At 41.5% G+C, this 20,611-nt stretch overlaps 1 protein-coding gene across 1 annotated transcript in view; it reads right to left on the bottom strand.

Moving 5' to 3' along the window:
* EN1 (engrailed homeobox 1) overlaps positions 1–15,965 on the bottom strand; it is a 55,785-nt gene extending 39,820 nt beyond the window's left edge. Inside the window, exon 1 of the mRNA XM_077275259.1 lies at positions 15,292–15,965. Coding sequence (XP_077131374.1) covers positions 15,292–15,643 — 352 coding nt within the window. The 5' untranslated portion in view covers positions 15,644–15,965. The remainder of the gene's footprint in view (positions 1–15,291) is intronic.
* Positions 15,966–20,611: the final 4,646 nt, after the last annotated feature.

The raw sequence follows: 20,611 nt of genomic DNA, 5'->3' as shown, positions 1-20,611 counted from the left end.
ACAATGGAGATCTGCAGGAATAAATGATCACAATGTAGATCTGCAGGAATAAATTATCACAATGTAGATCTGCTGGAATAAATGATCACAATGTAGATCTGCTGGAATAAATGATCACAATGTAGATCGGCTGGAATAAATGATCACAATGTAGATCGTCTGGAATAAATGATCACAATGTAGATCGACTGGAATAACTGATCACAATGTAGATCTGCAGGAATAAATGATCACAATGTAGACTGGAATACCTGATCACAATGTAGATCGACTGGAATAAATGATCACAATGTAGATCTGCTGGAATAAATGATCACAATGTAGATCGGCTGGAATAAATGATCACAATGTAGATCGTCTGGAATAAATGATCACAATGTAGATCGACTGGAATAACTGATCACAATGTAGATCTGCAGGAATAAATGATCACAATGTAGACTGGAATACCTGATCACAATGTAGATCGACTGGAATAAATGATCATAATGTAGATCGGCTGAAATAAATGATCACAATGTAGATCTGCAGGAATAAATGATCACAATGTAGATCTGCAGGAATAAATGATCCCAATATCGATCTGCAGGAATAAATGATCACAATGTAGATCGGCTGGAATAAATGATCACAATGTAGATCTGCAGGAATAAATGATCACAATGTAGATCGACTGGAATAACTGATCACAATGTAGATCTGCAGGAATAAATGATCACAATGTAGATCGGCTGGAATAAATGATCCCAATATCGATCTGCAGGAATAAATGATCACAATGTAGATCGGCTGGAATAAATGATCACAATGTACATCGATGCAATAAATGATCATAATGTAGATCTGCAGGAATAAATGATCACAATGTAGATCTGCAGGAATAAATGATCACAATGTAGATCTGCAGGAATAAATGATCATAATGTAGATCGGCTGGAATAAATGATCCCAATATAGATCTGCAGGAATAAATGATCACAATGTAGATCGGCTGGAATAAATGATCACAATGTAGATCTGCTGGAATAAATTATCCCAATATAGATCTGCAGGAATAAATGATCACAATGTAGATCGGCTGGAATAAATGATCACAATGTAGATCGGCTGGAATAAATGATCACAATGTAGATCGTCTGGAATAAATGATCACAATGTAGATCGACTGGAATAACTGATCACAATGTAGATCTGCAGGAATAAATGATCACAATGTAGATCTGCAGGAATAAATGATCACAATGTACATCGATGCAATAAATGATCATAATGTAGATCTGCAGGAATAAATGATCATAATGTAGATCTGCAGGAATAAATGATCACAATGTAGATCTGCATTAATAAATGATCACAATGTAGATCGACTGGAATAAATTATCATAATGTAGATCTGCAGGAATAAATGATCACAATGTAGATCGGCTGGAATAAATGATCACAATTTAGATCTGCAGGAATAAATGATCACAATGTAGATCTGCTGGAATAAATGATCACAATGTAGATCGATGCAATAAGTGATCACAATATAGATCTGCTGGAATAAATGATCACAATGTAGATCTGCAGGAATAAATGATCACAATGGAGATCTGCTGGAATAAATGATCACAATGTAGATCTGCAGGAATAAATGATCACAATGGAGATCTGCTGGAATAATTGATCACAATGTAGATCTGCTGGAATAAATGATCATAATGTAGATCTGCAGGAATAAATGATCGCAATGTAGATCTGCTGGAATAAATGATCACAATGTAGATCGATGCAGTAAGTGATCACAATATAGATCTGCTGGAATAAATGATCACAATGTAGATCTGCAGGAATAAATGATCACAATGGAGATCTGCAGGAATAAATGATCACAATGTAGATCTGCAGGAATAAATTATCACAATGTAGATCTGCTGGAATAAATGATCACAATGTAGATCTGCTGGAATAAATGATCACAATGTAGATCGGCTGGAATAAATGATCACAATGTAGATCGTCTGGAATAAATGATCACAATGTAGATCGACTGGAATAACTGATCACAATGTAGATCTGCAGGAATAAATGATCACAATGTAGACTGGAATACCTGATCACAATGTAGATCGACTGGAATAAATGATCACAATGTAGATCTGCTGGAATAAATGATCACAATGTAGATCGGCTGGAATAAATGATCACAATGTAGATCGTCTGGAATAAATGATCACAATGTAGATCGACTGGAATAACTGATCACAATGTAGATCTGCAGGAATAAATGATCACAATGTAGACTGGAATACCTGATCACAATGTAGATCGACTGGAATAAATGATCATAATGTAGATCGGCTGAAATAAATGATCACAATGTAGATCTGCAGGAATAAATGATCACAATGTAGATCTGCAGGAATAAATGATCCCAATATCGATCTGCAGGAATAAATGATCACAATGTAGATCGGCTGGAATAAATGATCACAATGTAGATCTGCAGGAATAAATGATCACAATGTAGATCGACTGGAATAACTGATCACAATGTAGATCTGCAGGAATAAATGATCACAATGTAGATCGGCTGGAATAAATGATCCCAATATCGATCTGCAGGAATAAATGATCACAATGTAGATCGGCTGGAATAAATGATCACAATGTACATCGATGCAATAAATGATCATAATGTAGATCTGCAGGAATAAATGATCACAATGTAGATCTGCAGGAATAAATGATCACAATGTAGATCTGCAGGAATAAATGATCATAATGTAGATCGGCTGGAATAAATGATCCCAATATAGATCTGCAGGAATAAATGATCACAATGTAGATCGGCTGGAATAAATGATCACAATGTAGATCTGCTGGAATAAATTATCCCAATATAGATCTGCAGGAATAAATGATCACAATGTAGATCGGCTGGAATAAATGATCACAATGTAGATCGGCTGGAATAAATGATCACAATGTAGATCGTCTGGAATAAATGATCACAATGTAGATCGACTGGAATAACTGATCACAATGTAGATCTGCAGGAATAAATGATCACAATGTAGATCTGCAGGAATAAATGATCACAATGTACATCGATGCAATAAATGATCATAATGTAGATCTGCAGGAATAAATGATCATAATGTAGATCTGCAGGAATAAATGATCACAATGTAGATCTGCATTAATAAATGATCACAATGTAGATCGACTGGAATAAATTATCATAATGTAGATCTGCAGGAATAAATGATCACAATGTAGATCGGCTGGAATAAATGATCACAATTTAGATCTGCAGGAATAAATGATCACAATGTAGATCTGCTGGAATAAATGATCACAATGTAGATCGATGCAATAAGTGATCACAATATAGATCTGCTGGAATAAATGATCACAATGTAGATCTGCAGGAATAAATGATCACAATGGAGATCTGCTGGAATAAATGATCACAATGTAGATCTGCAGGAATAAATGATCACAATGGAGATCTGCTGGAATAATTGATCACAATGTAGATCTGCTGGAATAAATGATCATAATGTAGATCTGCAGGAATAAATGATCGCAATGTAGATCTGCATTAATAAATGATCACAATGTAGATCGACTGGAATAAATTATCATAATGTAGATCGGCTGGAATAAATGATCACAATGTAGATCGATGCCATAAGTGATCACAATGTAGATCTGCTGGAATAAATGATCACAAGGTAGATCTGCTGGAATAAATGATCACAAGGTAGATCTGCTGGAATAAATGATCCCAATATAGATCTGCAGGAATAAATGATCACAATGTAGATCTGCTGGAATAAATGATCACAATATGTATCGGCTGCAGTCTACTTGTATAATGTATTTGGCAGGGAGTGAAGTTTCTGATTTCTCCTTTTCTTCCTCCATTTCTACAGTTTGTACATTAATCTGCGGACATGTGGTCGCTCCGTATATTGTGTCTCCGTGTGAATTGTGATCATGTGCAAGGAAGAGATTATCAGCAAACTGTGGGATCACTGGTCATGGGGGGATCACTGGTCATGGGGGGATCACTGGTCATGGGGGGGGATCACTGGTCATGGGGGGGATCACTGGTCATGGGGCCATGTCTGCTCTTAGGTTTATGAGGGACCGGTTTGTAACTAAGAAGAAGGAGAAGAAGAAGGAGAAGAGGAAGAAGGAGGAGAAGAGGAAAAAGAGGAAGAGGAAGAAGTGGAAGAAGGAGAAGAGAAAGAAGAGGAAGAAGAAGAGGAAGAAGAAGAGGAAGGAGAAGAAGAGGAAAAGGAAGAACAAGAGGAAGAAAAAAAGGAAAAAGAAGAAGAAGAGGAAGAAGAAGAAAAAGGAGAAGAAAAGTAAGAATACGAAAGAGGAGAAGGAGAAAAGGAAGTGGAAAAGGGAGAAGAAAAGGAAGAAGGAGAAGAGGAAGAATGAGAAGGAGAAGAAGAGGAAGTGGAAGAAGCAGAAGGAGTAGAAGAAGAGGAAGAAGAATGGGAAGGAAACGAAAAAGAAGAAGAAGAGAAAGAAGAAAGAGAATAAGAAAAATAAGGAGAAAAAGGAGGAAATGAAGAAGGAGGAGAAGAAAAAGGAGATGAAGAAGAAGGAGAAGGAGGAGGAGAAGAAGAAGGAGGAGAAGAGGAAGAAGAAGGAGGAGAAGAGGAAGAAGAAGAAGAAGACAATGAAGAAGAGAAGAAAAGGAAGAAGAAGCGGAAAAAGTAAAAGAAGAGAGGACGATGAAGAAAAAGAAGAGGAAGAAGAGGAAAAAAGTAGAAGAGGAAGAAGAGGAAAAAGTAGAAGAGGAAGAAGGAGAAGAAGGAGAAGAAGAGGAAGAAAGCAAAAGAGGAGAAGGAGAAGAGGAAGTGGAAAAGGGAGAAGAAAAGGAAGAAGAAGGAGAAGAGAAAGAATGAGAAGGAGAAGAAGAGGAAGAAGGAGAAGGAGAAGAAGAGGAAGAGGAAGGAGTAAAAGAAGAGGAAGAAGAGGAAGGAGAAGAAAAAGAAGAGAAAAAAGAAGAATATGAAGAAGAAGAAAAGGAAGAAGTGGAAGAAGGAGAAGAAGAACAAGAGGAAGAAGAAAAAAAAGAAGAGGAAGAAGATGAAGAAAAGGATCAAGAAGAAGAGAAAGAAGAAGAGGAAGAGGAAGAAGAAGTGGAAGAAGGAGAAGAAGAGGAAGAAGAAGTAAAAGAAGGAGAATAAGAAGAATAAGGAAAAAAGGAGGAAATGAAGAATTAGAAGAAAAAGGAGATGAAGGGGAAGGGGAAGGAGGAAGAGGAGAAGAAGGAAGAGGAGAAGAGGAAGAGGGAGAAGAAGAAGGAGGAGAAGAGGAAGAAGAAGAAAAAGAAGAAGATGAAGAGGAAGAAGAAAAAGAAGAGGAAGAAGAAGAGGAGGAAAAGTAAAGGAAGAAGAGGATGATGAAGAAGAATAAGAAGAAGTGGGAGAAGGAGAAGAGGATGAAGAAAAATAAGAAGTGGAAGAAGGAGATGAGGAAAAAGAAGAAGAGGAGAGAAAACAGGAAAAAGAGGAAGAAGAAGAAGGAAAAAGAAGAAGTGGAAGAAGAACAACGAGAAGAAGGAGAAGGAGAAGAAGATCGAGGAGAAGAAGAGGAAGCAGAATGAGAAGAAGAAGAGGAAGGAGGAGGAGGAGATAAAAAAAGAAGGCGAAGAATAGCTACAATAATTGTAATAATAATACCAAGAAGAAGAATGAAAACCATGATATTATTATTATTACTATAATATATATATATATATATATATATATATATATATATATATATATATATATATATACTGTATATATATATATAATATAATCATCTTTATTTATATAGCGCCAACATATTCCGCAGCGCTTTACAGTTTAACAGTCATACGTAACAACGTTAACAATAATACAATGATAAAGCACAATAAGCCGCCCCTGCTCGTGAGACCTAACAATCTACAATGAGGTGGGGAGATACAAAGTACAGGGTGTATTTACACTGATGGTCCGGACATGTTACTATTATTAGTATTATCATCATTATTATTTACATTATTATTGTTACTACTACTATTATTATCATCATTATTATTATTGTTATTATTATTTCTAGTATTATTATTACTATTATTACTATTATTATTATAATTGTTGTAATTTCTATTACTATTATTATTTATATTATTACTACTACTATTATTATCATCATCATTATTATTATTATTATTATTATTATTATTATGTATTTCTATAGCACCACTAATTCCGGGGTCTGCACATGAGGGGTCGCACCCAGGGTCCTACAGATCGTTTAGACCTTGTCCCACTTACATTCTATTTATTATTATTGTTATTATTATTATAATTGATGCCGATTACATTGATGTTAATAATAACCGTGATAACAGCCGCGTTGTTCCGAGGTTCCGGCTCCGGTTATATCTGTACGGGCGGGAATGAATGTTAATAACCCCCAGGGGCGGCGAGCGGTGTTTATAATGTTCTGGAGTTATAATCTACAGCGCGGGGTGCAGGGGATTATCCGGATTATTAATGGCAGTCAGTATAATATAGCGTTATACTGGGGTAATGATGTGTGGACCGGATGTATAGGGGATTATCCGGATTATATATTATTAACGGTCACATCTGTATAATCTCCAGGGTCAGGCTGTTCAGGAGCCTCTTCCCCTGTTATACCGCGCACCGCGGCTCGGTGAATTATAATGTAACGTGACCGGATTTTTATAAAGGCAGGAAGTGGCGATTATAGCAGGATTACAGGCCAGAATAAACACAAGGGCTCCTGCCCGCATATAATAACCCGATTACAGTCCGCATATACCGCGGTGTTTACAGGGAGCCGGCTATACCGCAGTGTATACAGGGAGCCGGCTATACCGCGGTGTATACAAGGAAGCCGGCTATACCGCGGTGTATACAGGGAAGCCGGTTATACCGCAATGTTTATAGGGGAGCCGGCTATACCGCAATGTTTATAGGGGAGCCGGCTATACCGCAGTGTATACAGGGAGCCGGCTATACCGCAGTATCTATAGGGGAGCCGGTTATACCGCAATGTATACAGGGAAGCCGGTTATACCGCAGTGTATATAGGGAAGCCGGCTATACCGCAGTGTATAGGGAAGCCGGCTATACCGCAGTGTATAGGGAAGCCGGCTATACCGCAGTGTATATAGGGGAGCCGGCTATACCGCAGTGTATAGGGAAGTCGGCTATACCGCAGTGTATATAGGGAAGCCGGCTATACCGCGGTATCTATAGGGAAGCCGGCTATACCGCAGTGTATAGGGAAGCCGGCTATACCGCAGTGTTTATAGGGAAGCCGGCAATACCGCAGTGTATATAGGGGAGCCGGCTATACCGCAGTGTATAGGGGAGCCGGCTATACCGCAGTGTATAGGGAAGCCGGCTATACCGCAGTGTATATAGGGGAGCCGGCTATACCGCAGTGTATATAGGGAAGCCGGCTATACCGCGGTATCTATAGGGAAGCCGGCTATACCGCAGTGTATATAGGGGAGCCGGCTATACCGCAGTGTATAGGGAAGCCGGCTATACCGCAGTGTATAGGGAAGCCGGCTATACCGCAGTATCTATAGGGAAGCCGGCTATATCGCAGTATCTATAGGGAAGCCGGCTATACCGCAGTGTATAGGGAAGTCGGCTATACCGCAGTGTATATAGGGGAGCCGGCTATACCGCAGTGTATAGGGAAGCCGGCTATACCGCAGTGTATAGGGAAGCCGTCTATACCGCAGTATCTATAGGGAAGCCGGCTATACCGCAGTATCTATAGGGAAGCCGGCTATACCGCAGTGTGTATAGGGAAGCCGGCTATACCGCGGTATCTATAGGGAAGCCGGCTATACCGCAGTGTCTATAGGGAAGCCGGCTATACCGCAGTGTATATAGGGAAGCCGGCTATACCGCGGTATCTATAGGGAAGCCGGCAATACCGCAGTATCTATAGGGAAGCCGGCTATACCGCAGTGTTTATAGGGAAGCCGGCTATACCGCAGTGTTTACAGGGGAGCCGGCTATACCGCAGTGTATACAGGGAAGCCGGCTATACCGCGGTGTATATAGGGAAGCCGGCTATACCGCAGTGTGTATAGGGAAGCCGGCTATACCGCAGTGTCTATAGGGAAGCCGGCTATACCGCAGTGTTTATAGGGAAGCCGGCTATACCGCAGTGTTTATAGGGAAGCCGGCTATACCGCAGTGTCTATAGGGAAGCCGGCTATACCGCAGTGTCTATAGGGAAGCCGGCTATACCGCAGTGTTTATAGGGAAGCCGGCTATACCGCAGTGTTTATAGGGAAGCCGGCTATACCGCAGTATCTATAGGGGAGCCGGCTATACCGCAGTGTATATAGGGAAGCCGGCTATACCGCAGTGTTTATAGGGAAGCCGGCTATACCGCATAAATATTACAATGTACTGTGGCTGGATCGTTATAATATACAGGGACAGGATTGTTATAATATACAGGGACAGGATTGTTATAATGTACAGGGACAGGATCCTTATAATATACAGAGGCAGGATCATTTTAATACACAGGGACAAAATTATTATAATATACAGGGACAGGATCGTTATAATACACAGGGACAGAATTATTATAATATACAGGGACAAGACTGTTATAATGTACAGGGACAGACAGGATATTTATAATATACAGGGGCAGGATCGTTATTATATACAGGGACAGGATTGTTATAATAGACAGGGACAGGATTGCTGTAATATACAGGGACAGGATTGCTATAATATACAGGGACAGACAGGATTGTTATAATATACAGGGGCAGAATTTTTATAATACACAGGGGCAGGATCGTTATAATATACTGTGGCAGGATTGCTATAATACTCAGGGGCAGGATTGTTTTATTATACAGCGACAGGATCGTTATAATATACAGGGACAGGATTTTTATAATACACAGGGGCAGGATTGTTATAATATACAGGGACAGGATTGTTATAATATACAGGGACAGGATTGTTATAATATACAGGGACAGGATATTTATAATGTACAGGGACAGGATTGTTATAATATACAGGGACAGGATTGTTATAATATACAGGGGCAGGATCGTTATTATATACAGGGACAGGATTGTTATAATATACAGGGACAAGACTGTTATAATGTACAGGGACAGGATTGTTATAATATACAGGGACAGGATTGTTATAATATACAGGGACAGGATTGTTATAATATACAGGGACAGGATTGCTATAACATACAGGGACAGGATTGTTATAATATACAGGGACAGACAGGATTGTTATAATATACAGGGGCAGAATTTTTATAATATACAGGGGCAGGATCGTTATTATATACAGGGACAGGATTGTTATAATAGACAGGGACAGGATTGCTGTAATATACAGGGACAGGATTGCTATAATATACAGGGACAGACAGGATTGTTATAATATACAGGGGCAGAATTTTTATAATACACAGGGGCAGGATCGTTATAATATACTGTGGCAGGATTGCTATAATACTCAGGGGCAGGATTGTTTTATTATACAGCGACAGGATTGTTATAATATACAGGGAAAGGATTTTTATAATATACAGGGGCCGGATTGTTATAATATATAAGGGACAGGGTTGTTTTAATGTACAGGGGCAGGATTGTTATAATATTCATCGTCAAGATTGTTACAATATGCAGGGACAGAATAATTATAATGTACAGGGACAGGATCGTTATAATGTACGGGAACAGTATTGTTATAATTTACATTGACAGGATTGTAATAATATTAATCGTCAGGATTGTTATAAAATACAGGGCAGCATTGTTATAATGCACATGGACAGGATTGTTATAATATTTATCGTCAGGATTATTATAATATACAGAGCAGGATTGTTATAATGTACAAGGACAGGATTGTTATAATATGCAGGGCAGGATTGTTATAATATATAGAGACAAAATTGTTATAATATTCATCGTCAGGATTTTTGTAATATACAGGCCAGGATTGTTATAATATACAGGGACAGGATTGTTATAATATACAGGGACAGGATTGTTATAATGTGCAGGGACAGGGTTGTTATAATATACAGGGACAGGATTGTTATAGTATACAGGGGCAGGATCGTTATTATACACAGGGACAGGATTGTTATAATATACAGGGACAGGATTGCTATAATATACAGGGACAGGATTGTTATAATATACAGGGACAGGATTGTTATAATATACAGGGGTAGGATCGTTATAATATACAGGGACAAGACTGTTATAATGTACAGGGACAGGATTGTTATAATATACAGGGACAGGATTGTTATAATATACAGGGACAGGATTGTTATAATGTACAGGGACAGGATATTTATAATGTACAAGGACAGGATTGTTATAATATACAGGGACAGGATTGTTATAATATACAGGGACAGGATTGCTATAATATACAGGGACAGGATTGTTATAATATACAGGGGTAGGATCGTTATAATATACAGGGACAAGACTGTTATAATGTACAGGGACAGGATTGTTATAATATACAGGGACAGGATTGTTATAATATACAGGGAGAGGATTGTTATAATGTACAGGGACAGGATATTTATAATGTACAAGGACAGGATTGTTATAATATACAGGGACAGGATTGTTATAATATACAGGGGCAGGATCGTTATTATATACAGGGACAGGATTGTTATAATATACAGGGACAGGATTGCTATAATATACAGGGACAGGATTGTTATAATATACAGGGACAGGATTGTTATAATATACAAGGGCAGGATCGTTATTATATACAGGGACAGGATTGCTATAATATACAGGGACAGGATTGTTATAATATACAGGGGTAGGATCGTTATAATATACAGGGACAAGACTGTTATAATGTACAGGGACAGGATTGTTATAATATACAGGGACAGGATTGTTATAATATACAGGGGCAGGATCGTTATTATATACAGGGACAGGATTGTTATAATATACAGGGACCGGATTGTTATAATATACAGGGACAGGATTGTTATAATATACAGGGAGAGGATTGTTATAATGTACAGGGACAGGATATTTATAATGTACAAGGACAGGATTGTTATAATATACAGGGACAGGATTGTTATAATATACAGGGGCAGGATCGTTATTATATACAGGGACAGGATTGTTATAATGTACAGGGACAGGATATTTATAATGTACAAGGACAGGATTGTTATAATATACAGGGACAGGATTGTTATAATATACAGGGGCAGGATCGTTATTATATACAGGGACAGGATTGCTATAATATACAGGGACAGGATTGTTATAATATACAGGGGTAGGATCGTTATAATATACAGGGACAAGACTGTTATAATGTACAGGGACAGGATTGTTATAATATACAGGGACAGGATTGTTATAATATACAGGGAGAGGATTGTTATAATGTACAGGGACAGGATATTTATAATGTACAAGGACAGGATTGTTATAATATACAGGGACAGGATTGTTATAATATACAGGGGCAGGATCGTTATTATATACAGGGATAGGATTGTTATAATATACAGGGACAGGATTGCTATAATATACAAGGACAGGATTGTTATAATATACAGGGACCGGATTGTTATAATATACAGGGACAGGATTGTTATAATATACAGGGGTAGGATCGTTATAATATACAGGGACAAGACTGTTATAATGTACAGGGACAGGATTGTTATAATATACAGGGACATAATTGTTATAATATACAGGGACAGGATTGTTATAATGTACAGGGACAGGATATTTATAATGTACAAGGACAGGATTGTTATAATATACAGGGACAGGATTGTTATAATATACAGGGACAGGATTGTTATAATATACAGGGAGAGGATTGTTATAATGTACACGGACAGGATATTTATAATGTACAAGGACAGGATTGTTATAATATACAGGGACAGGATTGTTATAATATACAGGGGCAGGATCGTTATTATATACAGGGACAGGATTGTTATAATAGTCAGGGACAGACAGGATTGTTATAATATACAGGGGCAGAATTTTTATAATACACAGGGGCAGGATCGTTATAATATACTGTGGCAGGATTGCTATAATACTCAGGGGCAGGATTGTTTTATTATACAGCGAGAGGATCGTTATAATATACAGGGACAGGATTGTTATAATATACAGGGACAGGATTGTTATAATATACAGGGACAGGATTTTTATAATATACAGGGGCTGGATTGTTATAATATACAGGGACAGGGTTGTTATAATGTACAGGGGCAGGATTGTTATAATATTCATCGTCAAGATTGTTAAAATATGCAGGGACAGAATAATTGTAATGTACAGGGACAGGATCGTTATAATGTACGGGAACAGTATTGTTATAATTTACATTGACAGGATTGTAATAATATTAATCGTTAGGATTGTTATAATATACAGAGACAGGATTGTTATAATATTCATCGTCAGGATTATTATAATATACAGAGCAGGATTGTTATAATGTACAGGACAGGATTGATATAATATACAGGGACAGGATTGTTATAATATACAGGGGCAGACAAGATTGTTATAATATACAGGGGCAGGATTGTTATAATATACAGGGCAGGATTGTTATAATGTACACGGACAGGATCGTTATAATATATAGGGACAAAATTGTTATAATATTCATCGTCAGGATTTTTGTAATATACAGGCCAGGATTGTTATAATATACAGGGACAGGATTGTTATAATATACAGGGGCAGGATTGTTATAATGTGCAGGGGCAGGATTGTTATATTGTACAGTGATAGGATTGTTATAATATAGAGACTTTAGAAATACCCTGGTTTAGGGAAAAAGGGAAAAAAAGAGACAAGTGCGGCGCTTCCTCTGAGTGTAATACGTTTTTACCAACAGTTAAATATTCTTGTAGTTGTGGTTCTGCTGACCTGGTGAGATCCTATAGGGATCCGCTCTGAGGCCGCCGCTCTCCTCCGTGTGTTGTGCGGAGATCTGGGCTCATCCGATCCACAGAGGTAAAGAGGAAATAAACTCCGAGCAAAGTTCCGAGCGCCACATGTGCTTGGAGGTTATATTCCCTTATAATATACAGGGACAGGATTGTTATAATATAGAGAGACCGGATCGTTATAATATACAGGGACAGGATTGATATAATATACTGAGATAGGATTATTATAATATACAGGGACAGGATTGTTATAATATACAGGGACAGGATTGATATAATATACTGAGATAGGATTATTATAATATACAGGGACCGGATTGTTATAATATTCATCATCAGGATCGTTATAATATACAGGACAGGATTGTAATAATATACAGGGACAGGATCGTTATAATATACAGGACAGGATCATTATAATGTACAGGGGCAGAATTGATATAACGTACAGGACCGGATTGTTATAATGTACAGGACCGGATTGATATAATGTACAGGACCGGATTGATATAATATACAGGGACCGGATTGATATAATATACAGGGACCGGATTGATATAGTGTACAGGACCGGATTGATATAATGTACACGACCGGATTGATATAATATACAGGGACCGGATTGATATAGTGTACAGGACCGGATTGATATAATGTACAGGACCGGATTGATATAATGTACAGGACCGGATTGATATAATGTACAGGACCGGATTGATATAATGTACAGGACCGGATTGATATAATGTACAGGACCGGATTGATATAATGTACAGGACCGGATTGATATAATGTACAGGGACAGGATTGATATAATGTACAGGACAGGATTGATATAATGTACAGGACCGGATTGATATAATATACAGGGGCAGGACAGATATAATACACAGGACAGGATCGTTATAATATACAAGACAGGACAGATATAATATACAGGACAGATATAATATACAGGGACAGGATTGATATAATATACAGGGACCGGATTGATATAATATACAGGGACCGGATTGATATAGTGTACAGGACCGGATTGATATAATGTACACGACCGGATTGATATAATATACAGGGACCGGATTGATATAGTGTACAGGACCGGATTGATATAATGTACAGGACCGGATTGATATAATGTACAGGACCGGATTGATATAATGTACAGGACCGGATTGATATAATGTACAGGACCGGATTGATATAATGTACAGGACCGGATTGATATAATGTACAGGACCGGATTGATATAATGTACAGGACCGGATTGATATAATGTACAGGGACAGGATTGATATAATGTACAGGACAGGATTGATATAATGTACAGGACCGGATTGATATAATATACAGGGGCAGGACAGATATAATACACAGGACAGGATCGTTATAATATACAAGACAGGACAGATATAATATACAGGACAGATATAATATACAGGGACAGGATTGATATAATATACAGGGACCGGATTGATATAGTGTACAGGACCGGATTGATATAATGTACACGACCGGATTGATATAATATACAGGGACCGGATTGATATAGTGTACAGGACCGGATTGATATAATGTACAGGACCGGATTGATATAATGTACAGGACCGGATTGATATAATGTACAGGACCGGATTGATATAATGTACAGGGACAGGATTGATATAATGTACAGGACAGGATTGATATAATGTACAGGACCGGATTGATATAATATACAGGACAGGACAGATATAATACACAGGACAGGATCGTTATAATATACAAGACAGGACAGATATAATATACAGGACAGATATAATATACAGGACCGGATTGATATAATATACAGGACAGGACAGATATAATATACAGGACAGATATAATATACAGGGACAGGATTGATATAATGTACAGGACCGGATTGATATAATGTACAGGGACAGGACAGATATAATATACAGGACAGATATAATGTACAGGGACCGGATTGATATAATATACAGGACAGGACAGATATAATATACAGGACAGATATAATGTACAGGGACCGGATTGATATAATATACAGGGGCAGGATTGATATAATATACAGGACCGGACAGATATAATATACAGGGGCAGAATTGATATAACGTACAGGACCGGATTGATATAATGTACAGGACCGGATTGATATAATGTACAGGACCGGATTGATATAGTGTACAGGATCGTTCTAATGTGTCCGGACGTCTGTGAGCTCTGACGGCCGCAGGTCGGGCCGTTCCCCCGGACACTCACCTGAGGACGGCCGGTCGGAGTAGCGGGTGCAGTACACCCAGGCGGGCCACACCATCGGGTCGCTCTTGTGGGCCGGGGGTCCCGGCTTCGCCACCAGCAGGAGGGCCGGGTTGGGGTCGCTGCCCCGGGAGCTCTCCGAGGTGGAGTCGGAGTCCGGGCTGGGCGCCGGGTTGCCCTGGCGGGTGTGCAGGGGGCTGACGGTCTCTCGCCCGGGCGTCTCCTTTCTGCAGCCGAAATCTGGACGGAGAATATTGTCTATGAAGAAGTTGGTGGTCCTTGGCGGAGGCGGCGGGGAGACCCCGTTATCCGCGTCACTGGGGGCTCCGGGACTTTGCTCAGTCTGATCCTCCATTGTGACACCCGGCAGCCCCGGAGCCCACCCGGCCGGGGACCCCGAGGAGGCAGCGCCTGTGAGCCCGACACTGACTGTGCTACAGCCCGGAGCGCCTCATCACCGGCCGCCGGCAGATCGTGCACCCCGCGACCCCCGGCAGCGCCGCGCGATCCGTCAGTGCCCCGCGATCCGTCAGTGCCCCGCGATCCGTCAGTGCCCCGCGATCCGTGCGCTCCGCTCCGCGCTCCGACTCCGCTGCGTCTTCTCTGGAGTTTACCCCGCAGCCGGAAGCGCAAGAGAACAACTACACGTGTGGCCGACCAATCAGACGCCGCGGCAGGCGCCGACATTCGGCCAGCGACCAATCTGAGCGCACGGAGCCGACCCCGAAATAGATCTATCACCGAACACCGAAGAAGAGGAAGGAGGAGGAGGAGAAGAAGAAGAGGAAGAAGGAGAAGAAGAAGAAGGAGGAGAAGAAGAGGGAGGAGAAGAAGAGGAAGAGGAAGAAGAAAAAGGAGAAGAAGTGGAAGAGGAAGAAGAAAAAGGAGAAGAAGAGGAAGGAGGAGGAGGAGAAGAAGGAGAAGAGGAAGACGAAGAAGAAAAAGGAGAAGAGGAAGAGGAAGAAGACAAAGGAGAAGAAGAGGAAGGAGGAGAAGAAGAGGGAGGAGGAGGAGAAAACGAAGAGGAGGAAGAAGGAGAAGGAGAAGAGGGAGAAGAAGAAGAAGAAGGAGGAGAAGAAGAGGGAGGAGAAGAAGAGGGAGGAGGAGGAGAAAAGGAAGTGGAAGAGGAAGAAGAAGGAGAAGGAGAAGAGGAAGAGGAAGAGGAAGAGGAAGAGGAAGAGGGAGAAGGAGAAGAGGAAGAAGAAAAAGGAGAAGAAGAGGAAGAGGAAAAAGGAGAAGAAGGGGAAGAGGAAGAAGAAAAAAGAGAAGAGGAAGAAGAGGAAGGAGGAGGAGGAGAAGAAGAGGAAGAGGAAGAAGGAGAAGGAGAAGAAGGAGAAGAAGAAGAAGAAGAAGAAGAAGAAGAAGGAGGAGAAGAAGAGGGAGGAGAAGAAGAGGGAGGAGGAGAAGGAGAAAAGGAAGAGGAAGAAGAAGGAGAAGGAGATGAGGAAGAGGAAGAGGAAGAAGGAGAAGGAGAAGGAGAAGGAGAAGAAGGAGGAGAAGAAGAGGGAGCAGAAGAAGAGGGAGGAGGAGGAGAAAAGGAAGAAGAAGGAGAAGGAGAAGAGGAAGAGGAAGTAGAAGAAGGAGGAGAAGAAGAGGTAGGAGAAGAAGAGGGAGGAGGAGGAGAAAAGGAAGAGGATGAAGAAGAGGAAGAAGAAAAAGGAGAAGAAGAGGAAGAGGAAGAAGAAGAGGAAGAAGAAAAAGGAGAAGAAGAGGAAGAGGAAGAAGAAAAAGGAGAAGAAGAGGAAGAGGAAGAAGAGGAAGGAAAAGAAGAAGAAGAGGAAGAGGAAGGAGAAAAAGGAGAAGAAGGAGGAGAAGATGAAAAAGAAGAATAAGAGGAAGAGGAAGAACGAGAAGAAAGAGGAGGAGAAGAAGAAAAAGAAGAAGAAGAGGAAGAGGAAGAAGGAGAAGAAGGAGAAGAAGAGGAAGAGGAAGGAGAGAAGAAGAATAAGAAGAGGAAGAGGAAGTAGAAGGAGAAGAGGAAGAAGAAGGAGAAGAAGGAGACGAGGAAGTAGAAGGAGAATAGGAAGAAGAGGGAGAAGAGGGAGAAGAAGGAGAAGGAGAAGAAGAAGAGGAAGAAGAAGAAGAGGAAGAAAAAGAAGAGGAAGAAGAAAAATGAGAAGAGGAAGAAGAAAAAGAGGAAGAAGAGGACGAAGAAGAAGAGGAAGAAGAAGAAGAAAGATGAGAAGAATTAAAAAAAGATGAAGAAGAAGGAGAAGAAGGAAGAGAAGAAGAAGAAGGTCCCTGCCCCGGCCTCTGCCCCTGCCTCTGTCCCTGCCACTACCTCTGCACAAGCCTCTGCCCCTGCCCTTGCTCTGGCCTCTGCCCCTGCTTCCACCCTTGCCTCTGCCCCTGCCACTTCCTCTGCCCCTGCCCCTACCTCTGCCCTTGCATCTGCCTCTGCCTCTGCCCCTGCCTCTGCCCCTACCCCAGAAGAAGAAATAGAAGAGGAAGACAAGCAAGAAGAAAAAGAAGAAGAGGAAAAAAAAGAGGAAGAAGAAGGAGGAGGAGAAGAAGATGAAGATGAACGAGAAGAAGGAAGAGAAGAAGAAGGCACCTACCTGGCCTCTGCACCTGCCTCTGCTTCCACCCTTGCCTCTGCCCTGCCTCTGCCCCTGCCCCTGCCTCTGCCCCTACCTCTGCCCCTGCCTCTGCCCTTGCCTCTGCTCCTGCAGAAGAAGAAGAGTAGGAAGAAGAGGAAGTAAAAGAAGAGCAAGAAGAAGAAGAGGAAGAAAAAGAAGAAGAAGAGGAAGAAATAGAAGAGAAAGACGAGCCAGAAGAAGAAGAGAAAGAAGAAGAAGAGGAAAAAAAGAGGAAGAAGAAGAACGAGAAGAAGAAGGAAGAGAAGAAGAAGGCACCGGCCTGGCCTCTGCACCTGCCTCTGCCCTTGCCTCTGCCCCTGCCTCTGCCTCTGCCCCTACCTCTGCACCTGCCTCTGCCACTGCCTTTACCCCTGCCCTGGCCTCTGCCCGCCTCTGCTCATGTCCCTGTTCTGGCCTCTGCCTCTGCCCTTGCCTGTGCCCCTGCCTCTGTCCTTGCCTCTCCCCATTTCTATGCCTTTGCCCCTGCCTTTGCCCCTGCCTCTGCCCCTGCACCTGCCTCTGCCCTTGCCTCTGCCTCTGCCCCTACCCCAGCCTATGCCTCTGCACCTGCCTCTGCCCCTGCCTCTGCCCCTGCCTCTGCCCCTACCTTTGCCACTGCCCCTCCCTCTGCCCTTGCCTTTGCCTCTGCCCCTGCCTCTGTCCCTGCCACTACCTCTGCACAAGCCTCTGCCCCTGCCCTTGCCCTGGCCTCTGCCCCTGCCCCTGCATCTGCCCCTGCCTCTGCCCCTGCCTCTGCCCCTACCTCTGCCCCTGTCTCTGCCCTTGCCTCTGCAGATGAAGAAGAGGAGGAAGAAGAGGAAGTAAAAGAAGAGGAAGAAGAAGAGGAAGAAAAAGAAAAAGAAGAAGAGGAAGAAATAGAAGAGGAAGACGAGCAAGAAGAAGAAGAAGAGAAAGAAGAAAAAGAGGAAAAAAAGAGGAAGAAGAAGAAGAAGGAGGAGGAGAAGAAGATGAAGATGAAGAAGAACGAGAAGAAGAAGGAAGAGAAGAAGAAGGCACCTGCCTGGCCTCTGCACCTGCCTCTGCTTCCGCCCTTGCCTCTGCCCCTGCCACTTCCTCTGCCCCTGCCTGTTGTGATTCGGTTCGTGGGCTCCCCCGGTGGTCTCTTGTGGTACTGGTGTCCTGCAAGCTTTGCCTTCTCAGTTCACCTGTTCCTATCAGGATGTGGGAGTATCCTATTTAACCTTGCTCCTCAGTCATTCTAATGCTGGCCATCAATGTATCCAGAGTGATTCTGTTGCATGTTCCTGCTCCCAGTTTTCTGCTCAGCTAAGTTGGACACTTTAGTCCTTAAGTCTATTTTTGTATGTTTTGTCCAGTTTGCACTTATGTGAATCTCTGCAGCTGGAAGCTCTTGTTGGGCTGAAATTACCACTCCAGTGGCATGAGTTGTCACATGAGTTAAGGTAATTTCAGGATGGTGTTTTGAAGGGTTTTGCAGCTGACCGCGAAGTCCTCTGTTGTATCTTTCTGCTATTTAGTTAGCGGGCCTCTCTGTGCTAAATCTGCTTTCATACTACGTGTGTCTTTTCATCTGCTCTCACCGTTATTATATGTGGGGGGCTGCTATCTCCTGTGGGGACATTCTCTGGAGGCAAGCCAGGACTGTGTTTTCTTCTACCAGGGGTAGTTAGTTCTCCGGCTGGCGCGCGGCATCTAGAGACAACGCAGGAATGCCCCCTGGCTACTTCTAGTGTGGTGTGTAGGTTTAGCATCGCGGTCAGCTCTAGTTTCCATCACCCGAGAGCTTGTCCGTTTATTCTATGCTTCTGATGTTTCCTTGCCATTGGAAACCATAACAGTATGGCCAGCCCAAAATGTTTAATCTATAGGCTGAAGCAGGAGAGAAAAGGAACTGTGTGAAACCTTTTTTTTTTTTTTTTCCTCTGAAGTTGCACTCCAGCTCTAATTGCAGTCTCCTGTTTTCCTCTCCTCTTAACCCCTGAATGGCTCAGACTTTATCTGTTGAAATATGGATCCCCAGAGTCTGGCTACCAATTTGAATAATCTTGCCTCTAAAGTTCAGAATATACAAGATTTTTTGTTACATGCTCCTCGGTCTGAACCTAAAATTCCTATACCGGAGTTTTTATCTGGAGATCGATCTTGTTTTCTAAATTTTAAATACAATTGTAAATTGTTTCTTTCGCTGAGATCTCATTCTGCTGGAGATCCTGCCCAGCAAGTAAAAATTGTTATTTCTTTACTGCGGGGTGACCCCCAAAATTGGGCATTTTCATTGGCACCAGGGGATCCTGCGTTGCTCAATGTGGATGCGTTTTTTCTGGCTTTGGGGTTGCTTTATGAGGAACCAAATTTGGAGATTCAGGCTGAGAAAGCCCTAATAGCCCTCTCTCAGGGGCAAGATGAAGCCGAAATATATTGCCAAAAATTTCGAAAATGGTCTGTGCTTACTCAGTGGCATGAGTGCGCTCTGGCGGCAATTTTCAGAGAAGGTCTCTCTGAGGCTGTAAAAGACGTCATGGTGGGGTTTCCTGCGCCTACTGGTCTGAATGAGTCCATGACAATGGCAATTCAGATTGATCGGCGTTTACGGGAACGCAAACCTGTGCACCAGTTGGCGGTATCTTCTGAAGAGGCACCACAGAGTATGCAATGTGATAGCTTTCTGTCCAGAAGCAAACGACAGATTTATAGGCGCAAAAATCATTTGTGCTTCTATTGTGGAAATTCTACTCATGTTATATCAGCATGCTCTAAACGAA

Source organism: Ranitomeya variabilis, chromosome 7 (genome assembly GCF_051348905.1).
Source record: "Ranitomeya variabilis isolate aRanVar5 chromosome 7, aRanVar5.hap1, whole genome shotgun sequence".
In the NCBI taxonomy this organism is placed as follows: domain Eukaryota; kingdom Metazoa; phylum Chordata; class Amphibia; order Anura; family Dendrobatidae; genus Ranitomeya; species Ranitomeya variabilis.
This window is presented reverse-complemented; position numbering and strand designations above follow the sequence as displayed.